Raw genomic sequence first — 13,761 nt, 5'->3', positions numbered from 1 at the left:
TACATGTAGAGAACTGAAACATCCATAGGACGTATAAAAGAGGAACGAAAAATAAATAAATCTAAAAAACAAACAAAAAAACAATAAGACAGATGAAGTGGAGAAAGGAGTGACCTTGATTATAACAATATGGCTCGTAACTGAAGAACTAAAGGCGTGACAGGAGTCCATGGAGTCTTGAAGTCACAATGCACATGTCATTTCATACATTTCCCATGTGGGCCTACTTTTAACCTATAAATGCATGTACATAAGTGCGCATGGTGTTCATTCATCTCATCCACTCACCGTTTCTCCAGGCAGGGGTCTGAGTTTGCCCTCAGCAGCTGAAGCTTTGGCCTCCTGCATGTCCCTCTCCAGCCCTCGTACCATAGTCAGAGCGTTATCAATCTCCAACGGACCACACGCCTCCTGAGCCTGAGACAGACAAACACATCAAATCCACTGCGAAAGTACCACATAAAAGTGTACACGTTCACGTACAATAACAGTTCATAAAGTTAACCGTAATGCTAGTTGGAAGGTTTTTATTTTGTTTTTGAGGTTTACAGCTAGAATACATGTACATTCACTTAAAGAATCTTACATTTCTTTCTTAACAAGCTTATTTCTTACAGCATCTGACATGATTAGTTCAATAATGCAACGTTCGATAGTAGAGAGCAAATCAATGAAGAACTATAAGGTCAAGCTGCTCTCTGGTCTAGGGTCATAAATTTAAGATGTAACCAGGGCTTTACATTAACTTTTTTGATCACCAGCCACTGTGGCTAGTAGATTTCCAATATTACTAGCCACTTGCCATTTTCACTAGCCACAATCTTGTTATTTGGAAAATATATTTTATATAAATAAATGTGACTTTGACATGCTAATATGACTTGATTTAGTTGTGTTGTCCCATATCAGCAGTTCCTACACACAAATGGTTGGTTAATCTAATATTAAAGAAATGTTATTGTAAAGGATGATAATTAAACTATATTAACAAAAATAACTGTAAGCAAAAGAAAGCAGGTGAAAACATACCACGAGTGATAATGAAAGGATGATCACGTGCCTGAGAACAATTAAAACAAAAGCAGTGACTGCTGCTGTTGGTTACAAATTTATATATTTTTCAATCTTGAGCTCTTAAAAGCAGCAGGACTGTGGGTACACGAGCATCGTTTTTTGTCTAGTCTTTTTCAAATAGAACCGATCGCAAGTGAACGGAAAAAAGCGCAAGTAAACGGGAGCGCGCATGACATCACCTGTGCGCGCGAGTAATAATCCTCTCATACGGTATTCACCTGCTTTGTCTCGCGCGAACACAGTTATTGTTTTCAGTCGTGCTGTTTCTCGATTCTAAGATTACAATTGCATGTATATTGGGCCATCCTTATTGTCGAACCCTGCTTTAAGAAAACTACAATGTAAAAATTATTTCCAACCTGCCAAAGTGGCTAGTGGGAGCGGCTGTCTTACCCGCCAAAGCTGCAATCTACCCGCATTTGGTGGGTTGGCCGGTGTTAATGTAAAGCCCTGGATGTAACCATTTGAAGCAAGGGGGTAGGTTTGACATCAGTGGGGACGGGCGAATCCAAGTGCCCGCAGGCTGTAGTTTTTCTGACAAATTGTTTCAAATGAAAGTGGACATGCTACTATGCTATTAGGAGAACTGGCAGGGATCATATTTATACCTTTACATATAGCTGTTTATTTACATCTGAACGCAGCTACAACCTCTCAGATAACAGCAGAGAAAGGCACAGCCAATCACAATGTTCATATGTGTTTGGGGGCGGTACGACTTGAGGAGAGAACATGATTTAACCAAGCGGCAACCTCCCGCTCTCCCTCGTAAAAGCAAATACGGAAGTGACTGAAACTGCAATTCATTAAAATTCCGCTATTCCTGGCTCCATATTCACCTTATTCTCCGCCGACGAGCGGGCGCTGCTATTTGAATCTTTTTGGCTGGAGACTTCCGGTCTCATTCACTTCCATTCATTTTTTGACGTTAAAAACTGCTCGTTACGCTGCTTAATGTTGCAATTTGATATTTTCTTATTATATTATTCTACTTGGTCTGTATAGTCATGCAAACATTTGTTTGTAGAGCAAGTAGTTCGACCATTTTCTGCCGTTTATTATTCCTAGTCATTTCTCCCATAGGCGACTGAATCGGAAGTTCTAAGACAATCGCGAAAACAGGCGCACTTCCGCATTTTAGAATAAGGGCAAATTTCTATCGATCCCACTGTTAAAATTGCCAACTTTACAGCAGAAAAAAAGATGTTTACAGCCTGGTACAAAGGACGATTTTGGTTCATTTAGCTAATATTACCCTTCATAACAACTGTGAGGGGGGTGAATTTTTTTATAACTCATCCGTTTCCTTTATATTAGGTTTTATTGAGTCTGCATAATTAAGGGCGTGGCCACTAGAGTGACAGCTAGGTCTCGCTGGTCACCGTCACTTCATCTCAGCTGATTCCGGCTGATTAGCCGCTGAACTCGGCATACACATCGTATTTTTGTTTTGTTTTATGTGGCTTTACACAGTCAGTTGCCTTTTGCAATTATTTCCTGTGTGCACTTAATTGTGCTCACAAACCATTCACGTGGCCTCCATTTCCCAGGTGAGTGAATTTATACACTTTTCTGCCATCTCTATAAAAGTATTTGTCTTATTTAAGATCATTTATCACTTATAATGTTCTTTGGAGCTGTAATGCACTCCAGAATCTGACAGAAAACAAAAAGCAGGTTAATAATATTGACCTTAATTTTTTTAAAATATTTTAGCCAAACTAAAAGCAATAGGACTTTCTATAGAAGTCAAATATATTGGAAAACACTTTGAAAAATGTCCTTGCTCTGTTAAACTTCACTTGGGAAATATCTGAAAAAGAATGAACATTTCACAAGAGAGCTAATAACTTTGTCCTCAACTATACTGTACAAATGTCAGTCATGAGCATTTGAAAAGCTCATATATCAAGCGTAATGTAAAACTGCGGTGTGGTACCTTCTGGGCGGCCGTGCGGAGCTCAGCCAGAGCACTGGCCAGGTTTTTAGCGCACTGACTGAGCTGCATGGCAGACGCCTGGTCACTGATGGTAGGAACTGTAGCTTTGGCTGCGGTCACCATTTTGGCTCCGGGCTGACAAAAAGTACAGACATTATGAGCTCAAATCAAGGAGATTTGTTCTTTGTAACAGGAGGCAATGATCTAAAGAACCTGCAGGAAGTTCTGGCTAGCTCCGATGAGGGCGAGTTGAGCGCTGGGGCTGTCGGGTTGAGCCTGGCTGCTCCTCAGACCCTGAACCAGCTGTGGGATCTGATCCGCCACCACCTGCACAAACCAAACCAACAATCACAAACAGACCAACATTTGTGGGATTCAACACTTAATACACAAATACACTTCATTAATGAACATCACCTACATGCTATATAACTAACGGTTGTCTATTTTTAAATAGAATACCTTTAACAGTTAAAAGCTATTAGCTATGAGTTAATTAGTTACGTTTATTAAGAACTAGGCCCACCCGGAATCTGCATGCGCAGAATTGCGCAGATTTTCTGCAGATTTTTAGCCCATCATTAATTCTGTTTATTTACTTGAGTTAATGTGTGTAAATCTATATTTATTCAGTTTATTTTTTTTTTAGATTAGATTCAACTTTATTGTCATTACACATGTACAAGTACAATGCAATGAAATGCAGTACAATGCAACGAAATGCAGTTTAATTACTTACATTAATTACAGTAATATTATTGACTAATATGAAAATGTTCATCTGATGTATGTACAATGCAGTTTGTACAGTAATATTTTCAGTCTTTTACTAGATATATTATATGACAAATTTGCTTTGTTTACCAAATAAAGTGAATCTAATTTGATTTGCATTTTAAAAATTAAATAAAAGTTACAAAGATATTATTTTTTATTTCATATATTAAGGTTTTAGTTATGATACTCCCAAAATAATTTCGCAGAAATCTGCAGATTTTTACCAATTATCTGAATAACCTCAGCTTTTTTTATTTAGATTGTAATGCAGTAATGTGCGCCTTTTGTAAAACTGTTTTGAAACAATACTTATTGTCAAAAGATACAATTTTACTTGAATTAAATTGAACCTGTAGGGTAACACAGGGTAAGATGCCAACCTTTTCCTTATTCATTTTTTTCTCTCTTAACCACAGATGGTGCAAAATCTCATCTTAACACTTTTGATGAATGGCTTTGCTATTTTTTATGTAGTGTCTGCTGAAATCTCTTGTAAAGTTGACTGATCAAATGGCAAACTGTGATACAGTATGTGGCATTTTATTTTGATGATCAAAGGTTTTTTATGTATTTGTTGATAAAGGATTTATGAGCAGATTTGTGCTTGTGGAGAAAAATGTTAAAGTTTTTTTTTTAAATAAAAAGGTAGGAATTAGACTCTTGGGGCCAGATGGCCATCCAGAAAGTTTTTAATTAATATATATTTTAGATGTAATTAGTCAGGTAGTAATTTAATTGAAATTCCCTTATTTCTGTAATAAAACTTAAAATAAAATAACATAAAATAAAACAAAATAAAATAAGGAAATTTCAATTACATTACTAACCAAATTATTCAGTTTGAAGATATATTCATCAAAAACCTTTCTGGCTGGCCATCTTGCCCCAAGAGTCTAAAAAAATATAATATTTTATTTTTCTCCATAAATATAAAAACACAAACATGCTTTTCAGCATGAATCTCTTCAAAATTATCATGTTTAAATTTCATAATTTGGGTAGTAATGTAATTATTTCCTAAATGTAATAACATTTTCTAAATTAATTAAATTACTTATTCATATAATCAAAAACATAAATTAATTCAATTCAATTATCTGTGTGAAAACATCAAATTAAAATCAAATAAAATAGTTAACTTAGGCTTTACATTAAATTACTGGCTAACTGTGTGAAACCAACTATTTAATCAAAATTAAATTAAATTAAATTAAATTAAATTAAATTAAATTGCCTAACTGTGTGAAATCATTATACTTCAGCTGTAGGTTTTACATTAAATCACACTTAAAACATACACTACCTGTCAAATGTTTGGGGTCAGTAAACTCAGAAATTAAGGTACACAAGCTGTCACTGGGGTGCTACCTTTTCAAAAGGTGCACATTTGTACTTGAAGGGTTCATATTGGTAGCTCAAAAGTATAAAATATTTATATAAGAGTAAAATATTAGTAAAATATTAGTACCTTAAAATTTTAAGAGAAACACTTTTGTACTTTTTAGATACTATTATATACCCTTGAGGTATTAATATGGACGTTTTAGGTACAAATTGATTTTTGAGTGAGTAGGAATTTTAAATGTTTTAAAATAAACTTCTGCTCACCAAAGCTGCATTTATTTAATCGAAAATACAGTACACACTGTGAAATTGTGAAATGTTATTGCAGTATGAAATAACTTTTCAAAAGTAGTTTATAATTGAATTAAATAATTTATTCCAGTGATTTTAAAGATGAATTTTCAGCTTCTCTAACTCTAATATTAATTATTTTTATTAATAATAATAATAATAATAATGGTAATAGAAATAAAAGCAATAATGACTGGAGTAATAATTTAATTTGAAACTACATACAATAAGAAAGCAGTTATTTAGTTATTTAATGAAATAATTTTTTACATTTATTAAATGCCTCCTTGATGATCAGAATAATAGAATCATAACACTCTGCAAGAAGAAATAAATGCTGTGATTGATCAAAAATAACGGCTCATCAGTTTGATCCACAGAATTACGCTTATGTTTCATTCCTGTTTACACAAGTTATTTCTATTAGTGAGGCATTCACAAACACATGACTTATATGTGAACTTGTTGTAACCCTGCAGGAACAGGAAGTAGGTGTTGCCATAATGCCCACCTTGCAGCTCTGTACGAGTTGTTGCTGGGCCGCAGGGTTCTTGTTGGATGAAGCTGCATGTTGAGCGGCTGCTATGGTCTGAGTGGCGGCTGCTGCGGCTTGTTTCGCTGCATTCTGATAAAACAGATAAAACACAAAGAGTTTTTCATTACAAAGACACTTAACAAGTCTCTTTGATGTAAAAGCCAATGCACTTGTTGGCCATATTTGCCACATGTCTGGGCTGTTTTGCATGTGTATAAACAACTTTTATATACACCAATGTGGAAACACTAAAATCTCTTGCCAAACTCAAATCTGGATAACATATTTCAGAGCAGCATTAAAAAATGACTCAAAATGACCCATTATTACGTTTAGAATTACATTTTAAACAGGGGTGTCCAAACTCGGTCCTGGAGGGCTGGTGTCCTAGAGGGTTTAGCCCCAACCCTAATCAAACACACCTAAACCAGCTAATCAAGCTCTAACTACATATACTAGAAACTCCCTGGCTGGTGTGTTGAAGCAAGTTGGAGCTAATTTCAGCAGGACACCGGCCTTCCAGGACCAAGTTTGGACACCCCTGTTTTAAGCCTGGTTTATACTTCTGCGTCAAGTGACCGGCGTAACTCACGGCGCATGCAACGCGCGCAGCTGTGCATTAATACTTCTGCACGCTGTCTCTGTTGGTCTGCACTAACACTTCCGAAACACTAGTTGGCAGTGAGGTGTAAATGTTTCTCTGTGTCGAGTTTCTTCGCTTCGGTTTTGCTTTTCCTAAACAACTTCCTGGTTGTACAAGTGGCTCAAACTCGCTCATTTTGAGGCAGGAACCGGTGGACGTGCAACAACTTTAATCATGAGGTAAACACAAAACAAAACTTTCCATCCGGAGCTCCTTCACGGGACTCCACACTTGTAAACAATCGCTCGCGCCATTCGTGCAGTTCTCGGCCCCGCCCAGACTCGTCAGCGCTACCAAGCTGACCAATCACAGAGCTTGCGCTACGCGTCGTTGCGACGTGTAGTTACATTTTTTGAGAGGTGCACGTCAGTGACGCCGACGGCCACGGCGAAGGGCTATGCGTCACCGCCGTGGCATACGCCGGCGTTTGACGCAGAAGTATAAATCAGCCTTTAGGCGTATGATTAAATATGTTGTTAAAATTCTTAATATATTGTGATGTTGTTTATCGACTGCACATGCTTTTGTTGAATCAATCGGTTTTCAATAATTCTACTTATATATACAGCGTATATGCAGAAATCCTAAAGGTAATTTTGAATACCTTTTTAAGACTTTTAAAGACCTTCTCAGCATATTTAAAGACCTCATCACCACTTTAAATTCTAATCAGTATCAAACCAGTAACTTAACATGGAGCCCAACCAAGCAACAAAACTCAGATAAGCTTGGAAGAAACAAAGCTTGAAAGAATAAATTATGCAGTTGTTTTAGCGACAGTCTTCAGCCACTGTTTAAACTTGTCTTTCTCCAACCAGGAGTACACAAATAAAAATTTTCCCATTTTTGCCGTCTGTTTCGCTCTATGGTTTCGCTACATGTGGAGAGTGTCTCATCACCTTCCCACGTTTGACGTAAATTACGTGACATCACCCGGACTGAGGAGCTTGGCCAGACACGCACCGGTTCAAACCAATCGAGCATGCCGTTGTTAATATTAGGAGAAAAATAAATGTATTCATGCTTATTTGGAGTCAAACGTCGCTTGAACGAAAATTAAGAACTCGTAAAAACGTAATTAAGACTTTAATACCTTTTAAGTTTAATTTTCTTATAATTGATTTAGCAACTTTTAATACTTTTTATAACCCCGCGGACACCCTGATATAAAACAAAATATTTAATAGTGGAATTCATGAAGAAAAACTGCATCACCCCTGATGCTACAAAGAAAAGAAAGTCTACCAATCAGATTGTCACAATGAGCAATTCATGACAAAATATTTATATATATTAATATAATAATGTAATTAATAATTAATACATTAAATATATTTAGCTCTGCCCACTCCCATAAAGCACAGCTGAATCCTCTTGAGTATATGTACATTATTTTCAACCAACTTTAAATATATTGTTTTGCAAATTTTACAGCTTAAAAGTTAATCAGTTAGGTTTTTATAATTTTTTAATCCATTCAACTGATCTCCGGTCTGTCGAAGCAATTTAAGATTAGCATAAATCATTGAATTGTATTAGACCATTAGCATCTCCATCAAAATAATAATAATAATAATAATAATAATAATAAATTATATATATATAATTTCCAAGTCATCTTGGTTTCCAAAAAATTGATCGCTGCCATTATTGAGGCACCATCAATCATGCTTGTTTCGTCTTTGGCCAACTCAGAGGACCCATTCGCCAAATCAGTCTTTTTTTAACGTGGGGCTTTAACATCGAGCCACAAAGTTCAGAAATAGTCCACAAAACAAATTAGCAGCTGCAACAATAAACTTGGAGTAGGTTGTAACTATGTATTTAGTAAATTTAAGAATTAGTTTGCAGAGCTCTCGACTTTGCAACTTCACATGGCGGATGCTAAACCGGAAATCAAGCTTTCAAAAAAAATAAATAAATAAACAATATCCTGCTTAATAATAATAATCATCATCATCATCATCATAATCATTAATTTTATTATTAAAGTAGGATTTTTTTTCATTTCCTAATAAATAACTAATATTAAATTTAATTTATTAATACATAGCCTCATAATTCATTTATATTATTTATATAGGATATTAGTACATGTTAGCTTTTGTAACTGAACTGTATGTTAAACACAGGCCCTACATGTGCCGTTTACATATATTTCGGTTACTATAGAAAACAAGTGCATGTTTTTAGCAAAACTAATATTGGATTGTTTAAGTGTGTGTGCGTGTAAAACAATATAATTTGCACAAAGAAATGATGGGGTTCTTCTCTAAAGAAGTAGTTACTCAACCCCGTTTAGAGCATCATTATGGGCGTTTCACGTTATAACTAACGTAGTTCAAACAACGGATCTGCGACAGAGAAATTACGAGTTTTGGCAAACACTAGTCACTACATCGTTCTTGTCCCAAACGATGCATCGTACTATGATAGTTCAGTCGCGAGTTACGTCGTTGTTTGGGAAACACACCTCAGAGTAGTGACAGTACTAGTTCATTATTACGATCTCAGATGTTGCTATGTAGTTTAAACAGTTGTTATGGCATGGTGATTGCCTAAAATAAATGTAAGACGCTGCCTATGATCTCTAGCTGGTAGTTGCTAGGCATCATTACAGCTAGGCTATTCCTGCATTGCTTTGGTCTTCTGGAAAGTTACTCAAGTATTTTGGCTGGCTACTACTAAAGTCTTCTGGCAAGCTGCTGATAGGACAAGCAGCCAGTTAGACAGATAAAGGGACAAAAAGAGATATCATGAAAACTAAAACTGTAATTCTTCAGAGGTGCACACTCTGTTCTTCTCACTGCAGAAAATGCGCATGCTGAAACAGAGAAACGGGTTCTTGGGGTTTGCGAAAGCTGCTGTCTAATAGTTCTTCATTCTGACAGGCTGCAACAAGTTGGTTGTGAAAGAGCACCTCTGAGCTATACATACTGCAGTCTGTGCAAACATGATCAGTGGTTTTCGCTGTAGCCTTTAGGAGGGTTTAAATGAATGAGCAGTAAAACAGTATATCACTTTACCCAAATAGGGAAGTAAAGAGATGTTATAGTTGGCAACACTGTGAGAATTCATCTCAGCGCAGGCGATTACTTTTAAAAGAGAGTGTGACCTCAGAGAAACATGTCATCACATCTTCATGCTCATGAAGGTTTGGCCTGAGGCAGTTTGGGGTTTTACCAAAATAAGTTCGCATTTAGTTGCATTTGCTCTCTTTAAACTCTAAATTAAACTGAATTTTCAGGCTTAAGAATGTGGGTTGGTTTTAATCGGATTTCGTTGCCGGATTTTGTACTACATCGCCTTACTGCCTAATGACTACAGCCCCATTGACACCCTGTGCCAATGCATTGATGAACATTAATTGATTAACAGTTAGATGAGCTAAAACTTTCTTCAGTTGAACAAAGTAAAAACTGAAGTCTTCTCTGGAGGTTCTCAAGGAGAATGCGTACCTTGTCTCTAAGGTTCTAACAACAAAAAATAAGATCAAGAATCTTGGTGTGACTCTGGAGATAGATCTGAGTTTCAATAGTCATGTCAAAGCAGTTTGTAAATCAGCATACTATAATCTCAAAAGCATTGCAAGAATCAGATGCTTTGTTTACAGTTAAGACTTAGAGAAACTTGTTCATGCTTTTATCAGCAGCAGGGTGGATTACTGTAACGCCTCCTCACTGGTCTTCCCAGAAAGACAGTCAGACAGTTGCAGCTCATCCAGGCCAGGATTCTGACCAGAACCAGGAAATCAGAGCACATCACACCTGTCCTCAGGGGCCTCATGTACGAAGACTTGCGTGGAAATCTTACTAAAACATTGCGTACGCACAAAGCTGTAAATGTGCGTACGCAGAAAAAAATTCAGATGTATGAAACACTGCGTACGCCGAATCTCACGCATATTCTTTTGTACATCTGAATGAACGTGAAACTGAGCGCAACATGCACGAGCACAAAACCCCTCCCTGCCTCCTCCCCCGTATGAATATGCTAATGACTATGCTAATGTCAAAACCCAACGAAAAAGCAATGGCAAAAGCAAGCAAAAAGAGAAACTTTGAACAGAATGTGAAATGGAGGTGCTGCTTTCGGAGGTAGACCGGAGAAAAGCGGTGTTATTTGCAAGTTTGTTCGGCGGAATTAACAACAAAAGAAAAAAAAAAAGAGTGGGAGAGTTTAGCTGATACGGTTAACACAGTTGGGTCTGAACATCGTACTGAGTGCATTTAAAAAAGAAATAGTGTGGTTTATATCTGTAAAATGTTGCAGTACCCTTCGCAGTCTCAGTGGCGCACCTCATAAGAAGCATATGATCATGCACTGACACGTTCGAGCATAAACTCGGCTCGAATCCAGCATCTGATGAATTCATTCTTCTTTTTTTCCCGGCTACATATCAGATTTTGCCAACTATTTATCACGAGAAAGACAAGTAGGAATCATCAATAAATTTGTGCATCATATTTTATTTGCACATTTATTGAATGGAAATGTTTCTGATTCACGCATGCAAATTTATCTTCACATAGTGTCTTTATAGCAATGTGCGTGCAGTAGATAGCTCAGATTACATTGGGAAAACAGGCGACCGCTGCAAATTGTGCTTTAATGTTTAGCTGGTCAACTGTATGGTATGGAAATCTTACATACCTACTATATGAGCCCGTCTCATACAGACGCCATTGCAAGGATCAGACACTTTGTAGAGAAGAATTTAACACAACTGCCTCTAGGAGTCGCCAATGGAAATAAAACAGACACGCACAAAAAAATGTGCGTACGCCTGCCAGAAAGCTGCCGTGAACCTGCGCAAATTCCCACGTTCAGTTCATTGTTAGTAAATCCAAACGTGAGCGATTCTGAGCGTGAAACCTGGCGTACGCAAAGTTTTTGTGCGTACGCAGCGTTGATACATGAGGTCCCAGGTCTCTACACTGGCTCCCTGTTACATTGACAATAATACTAACAATGAATTACATTTCTCATTATCATGCTGCCTTGAATGTGCTTGAATGTGAGTTATCTGCGACAAAAAGTCAGACTATTACAAAATGAAAAGTAAATGTATGGTTTACATCAAACAAAAATTAAGCATTGCAGTAGGTTATTTTGCATTATTGTTTTTATACGCATGTTAATTTAATAAATGATATTTCTGCTACAAACAAACGAAAGTTTATAATAAATCATTCAATTTAAGGCTGAAATCAGTGAAATGATCAGTGATTAAATAGAAAAATAATATACATCTCAAGAAAGAATGGAAAAAATTGAAGAAAAAAGTCTGACTTCTATCACTCTTTATAAGGTTTGGTTTCGGTTTGTGTCATTTTAAATGCTCAATCTAGTTATGCTCTGATTTACAGTTTTCTGTGTTTGTGGAAAAAACAGGCAAGTCAGCCGACCAGGCTAGAGCAGGATTCTCGATGACCACCAACGCAATACCGCTCTTTGTCATAAGCCGCAGATTCAGTTTAATCTCAGTAAAGGCGAGCTTCTTTGGCGATGATGTGTGCCGTGCTAGATTTTACATTCATAGCAGACATTTGCGCTAAACACGCAGTGAAAAATAACGCATCGAGATTCGGGCACCTTCTCGGCTGGCGGATCAACATTCACCACATAATCGCTGTCATCGGTACTCACTCTTCCCTCGTTTGCGTTTTACGCATTCCCCACACAAGCTCCCTGTCATCTGACAGCGGAAAGCCTTCAGTGACTGACAGCTGATATGAGCTAATATAGCGCCGATACAATCGTCTTCTTGCAGACGTGGCTATAAGCCTCGCGGCTGTTGCCAACTACAGGCCTAGGCCAGTCTTTAAATCTTGCTTCCTCCAGCCTGAGGTCCGAAAACTTGCATTTCCCCATGTTTTAATTTAAGTACTAATTTAATTACATGAGAGCGCTCAGGTCCTACTCTCCATATATAAATAAATCCACGTGAAATTTAGAATAAAGGCCTACGCTTGACACAATCTAAAAATGTATCTAAAAAACTGGGCTCGGAAATTTAATACAGGGGTGTCCAGGCCCGCAATCAGTTTTGTGGTGGCCCGCGAGGCTTTTTATAAATTTTAATAGAATCTGGCCCGCTATTCAAAAATGAACGTAATTCAATAAATAACCACCGGGTGTCGCTATGACACGCATTCAATTAGGCAGCAGTTCCTGTAATGAAGCAAAATGAACCGAACAAACTGAAGGAAACATAATTGATAATCACGTTTTGGCGAGCATTGGCACAAGCAAGAAAAAGGAAAATCAACAGTGTGTGCAGGAAATTTTAGTCACGTTGGGGCAAAGAATATTTCTTCACAGAGGTCAGTGGGAAATGTATCTGTTTAATTTGCCAGGTATCAGTTGCAGTAATGAAGGAATATAATATTAAAAGACATTATGAAACAAAACATCAGGCCTTCAGCTTTTACACTGGTGCCGAACGAGATCAAAAAGTAAAAAAATTAGCAGCTGGCCTATCATCTCAACAACAGCAGTTTTTCATGCTAAGTGCAATCTACGCTGGCTAGTTATGCACAGGAAACCCTTCACTGTCTGAAGGAGAATTTATATAGGAGTGTCTGATGAGTGTTGCAACTGTAATTTGCCTAGAGAAGATTCAAGATTTTAAAAACGTAAGTCTTTCTAGAAACACAGTTGAAATAATTAAAATAATTCCATATTACACACACACACACACACACACACATATACATATATATATATATATATATATACACATATATATATATTTTTTTCTATATATATATATATATATATATATATCTATCTATATATATATATATATATATATATATATATATATATATATATATATATATATATATATATATATATATATATATATGCGTGTCTGTGTGATGTATGTAAAATTTGGCCCGGGACAACGTTTTTTTTTTTTTTTTTTTTTTTTGCATCTGGCCCTCGCCCCAAAAAGTTTGGACACCCCTGATTTAATACCTTGTCAGAGGACGTTTATGACTTTTTAATATTTTTTAATGGCCTAAATTTTGGCTTATTTTATTTACTACCTTTTACAACCCCGCGGACACCCTGAGAGTAGAGTTTAAAGTATTACTACTTGTCTATAAATCACTAAATAGCCTAGGACCTCAATACATAACAGATATGATG

General features: G+C 36.7%; 1 protein-coding gene across 7 annotated transcripts in view; it reads right to left on the bottom strand.

Annotated features, from left to right (window-relative positions):
* Window positions 1-13,761, bottom strand: part of tln1 (talin 1) — a 1,269,505-nt gene that overhangs the window by 1,156,253 nt on the left and 99,491 nt on the right. For all 7 annotated transcript variants that reach the window (XR_015500341.1, XR_015500343.1, XR_015500344.1 and 4 more), the window contains 4 exon segments: window positions 5,937-6,050; window positions 3,227-3,340; window positions 3,014-3,148; window positions 289-417 (listed from right to left, as the gene is read on the bottom strand). Coding sequence is in view for 3 of the 7 variants with exons in the window: in XM_087269398.1 (XP_087125524.1) it covers window positions 289-417; window positions 3,014-3,148; window positions 3,227-3,340; window positions 5,937-6,050 (492 nt within the window). In the remaining 4 variants the exon portion in view is untranslated.

The sequence above is a fragment of the Danio rerio genome, chromosome 10 (assembly GCF_052040795.2).
Source record: "Danio rerio strain M-AB ecotype USA chromosome 10, GRCz13ab, whole genome shotgun sequence".
Lineage (NCBI taxonomy): Eukaryota > Metazoa > Chordata > Actinopteri > Cypriniformes > Danionidae > Danio > Danio rerio.
Note: the sequence above shows the minus strand (reverse complement) of the source record. Positions and strands in the feature narration are given on the sequence as shown.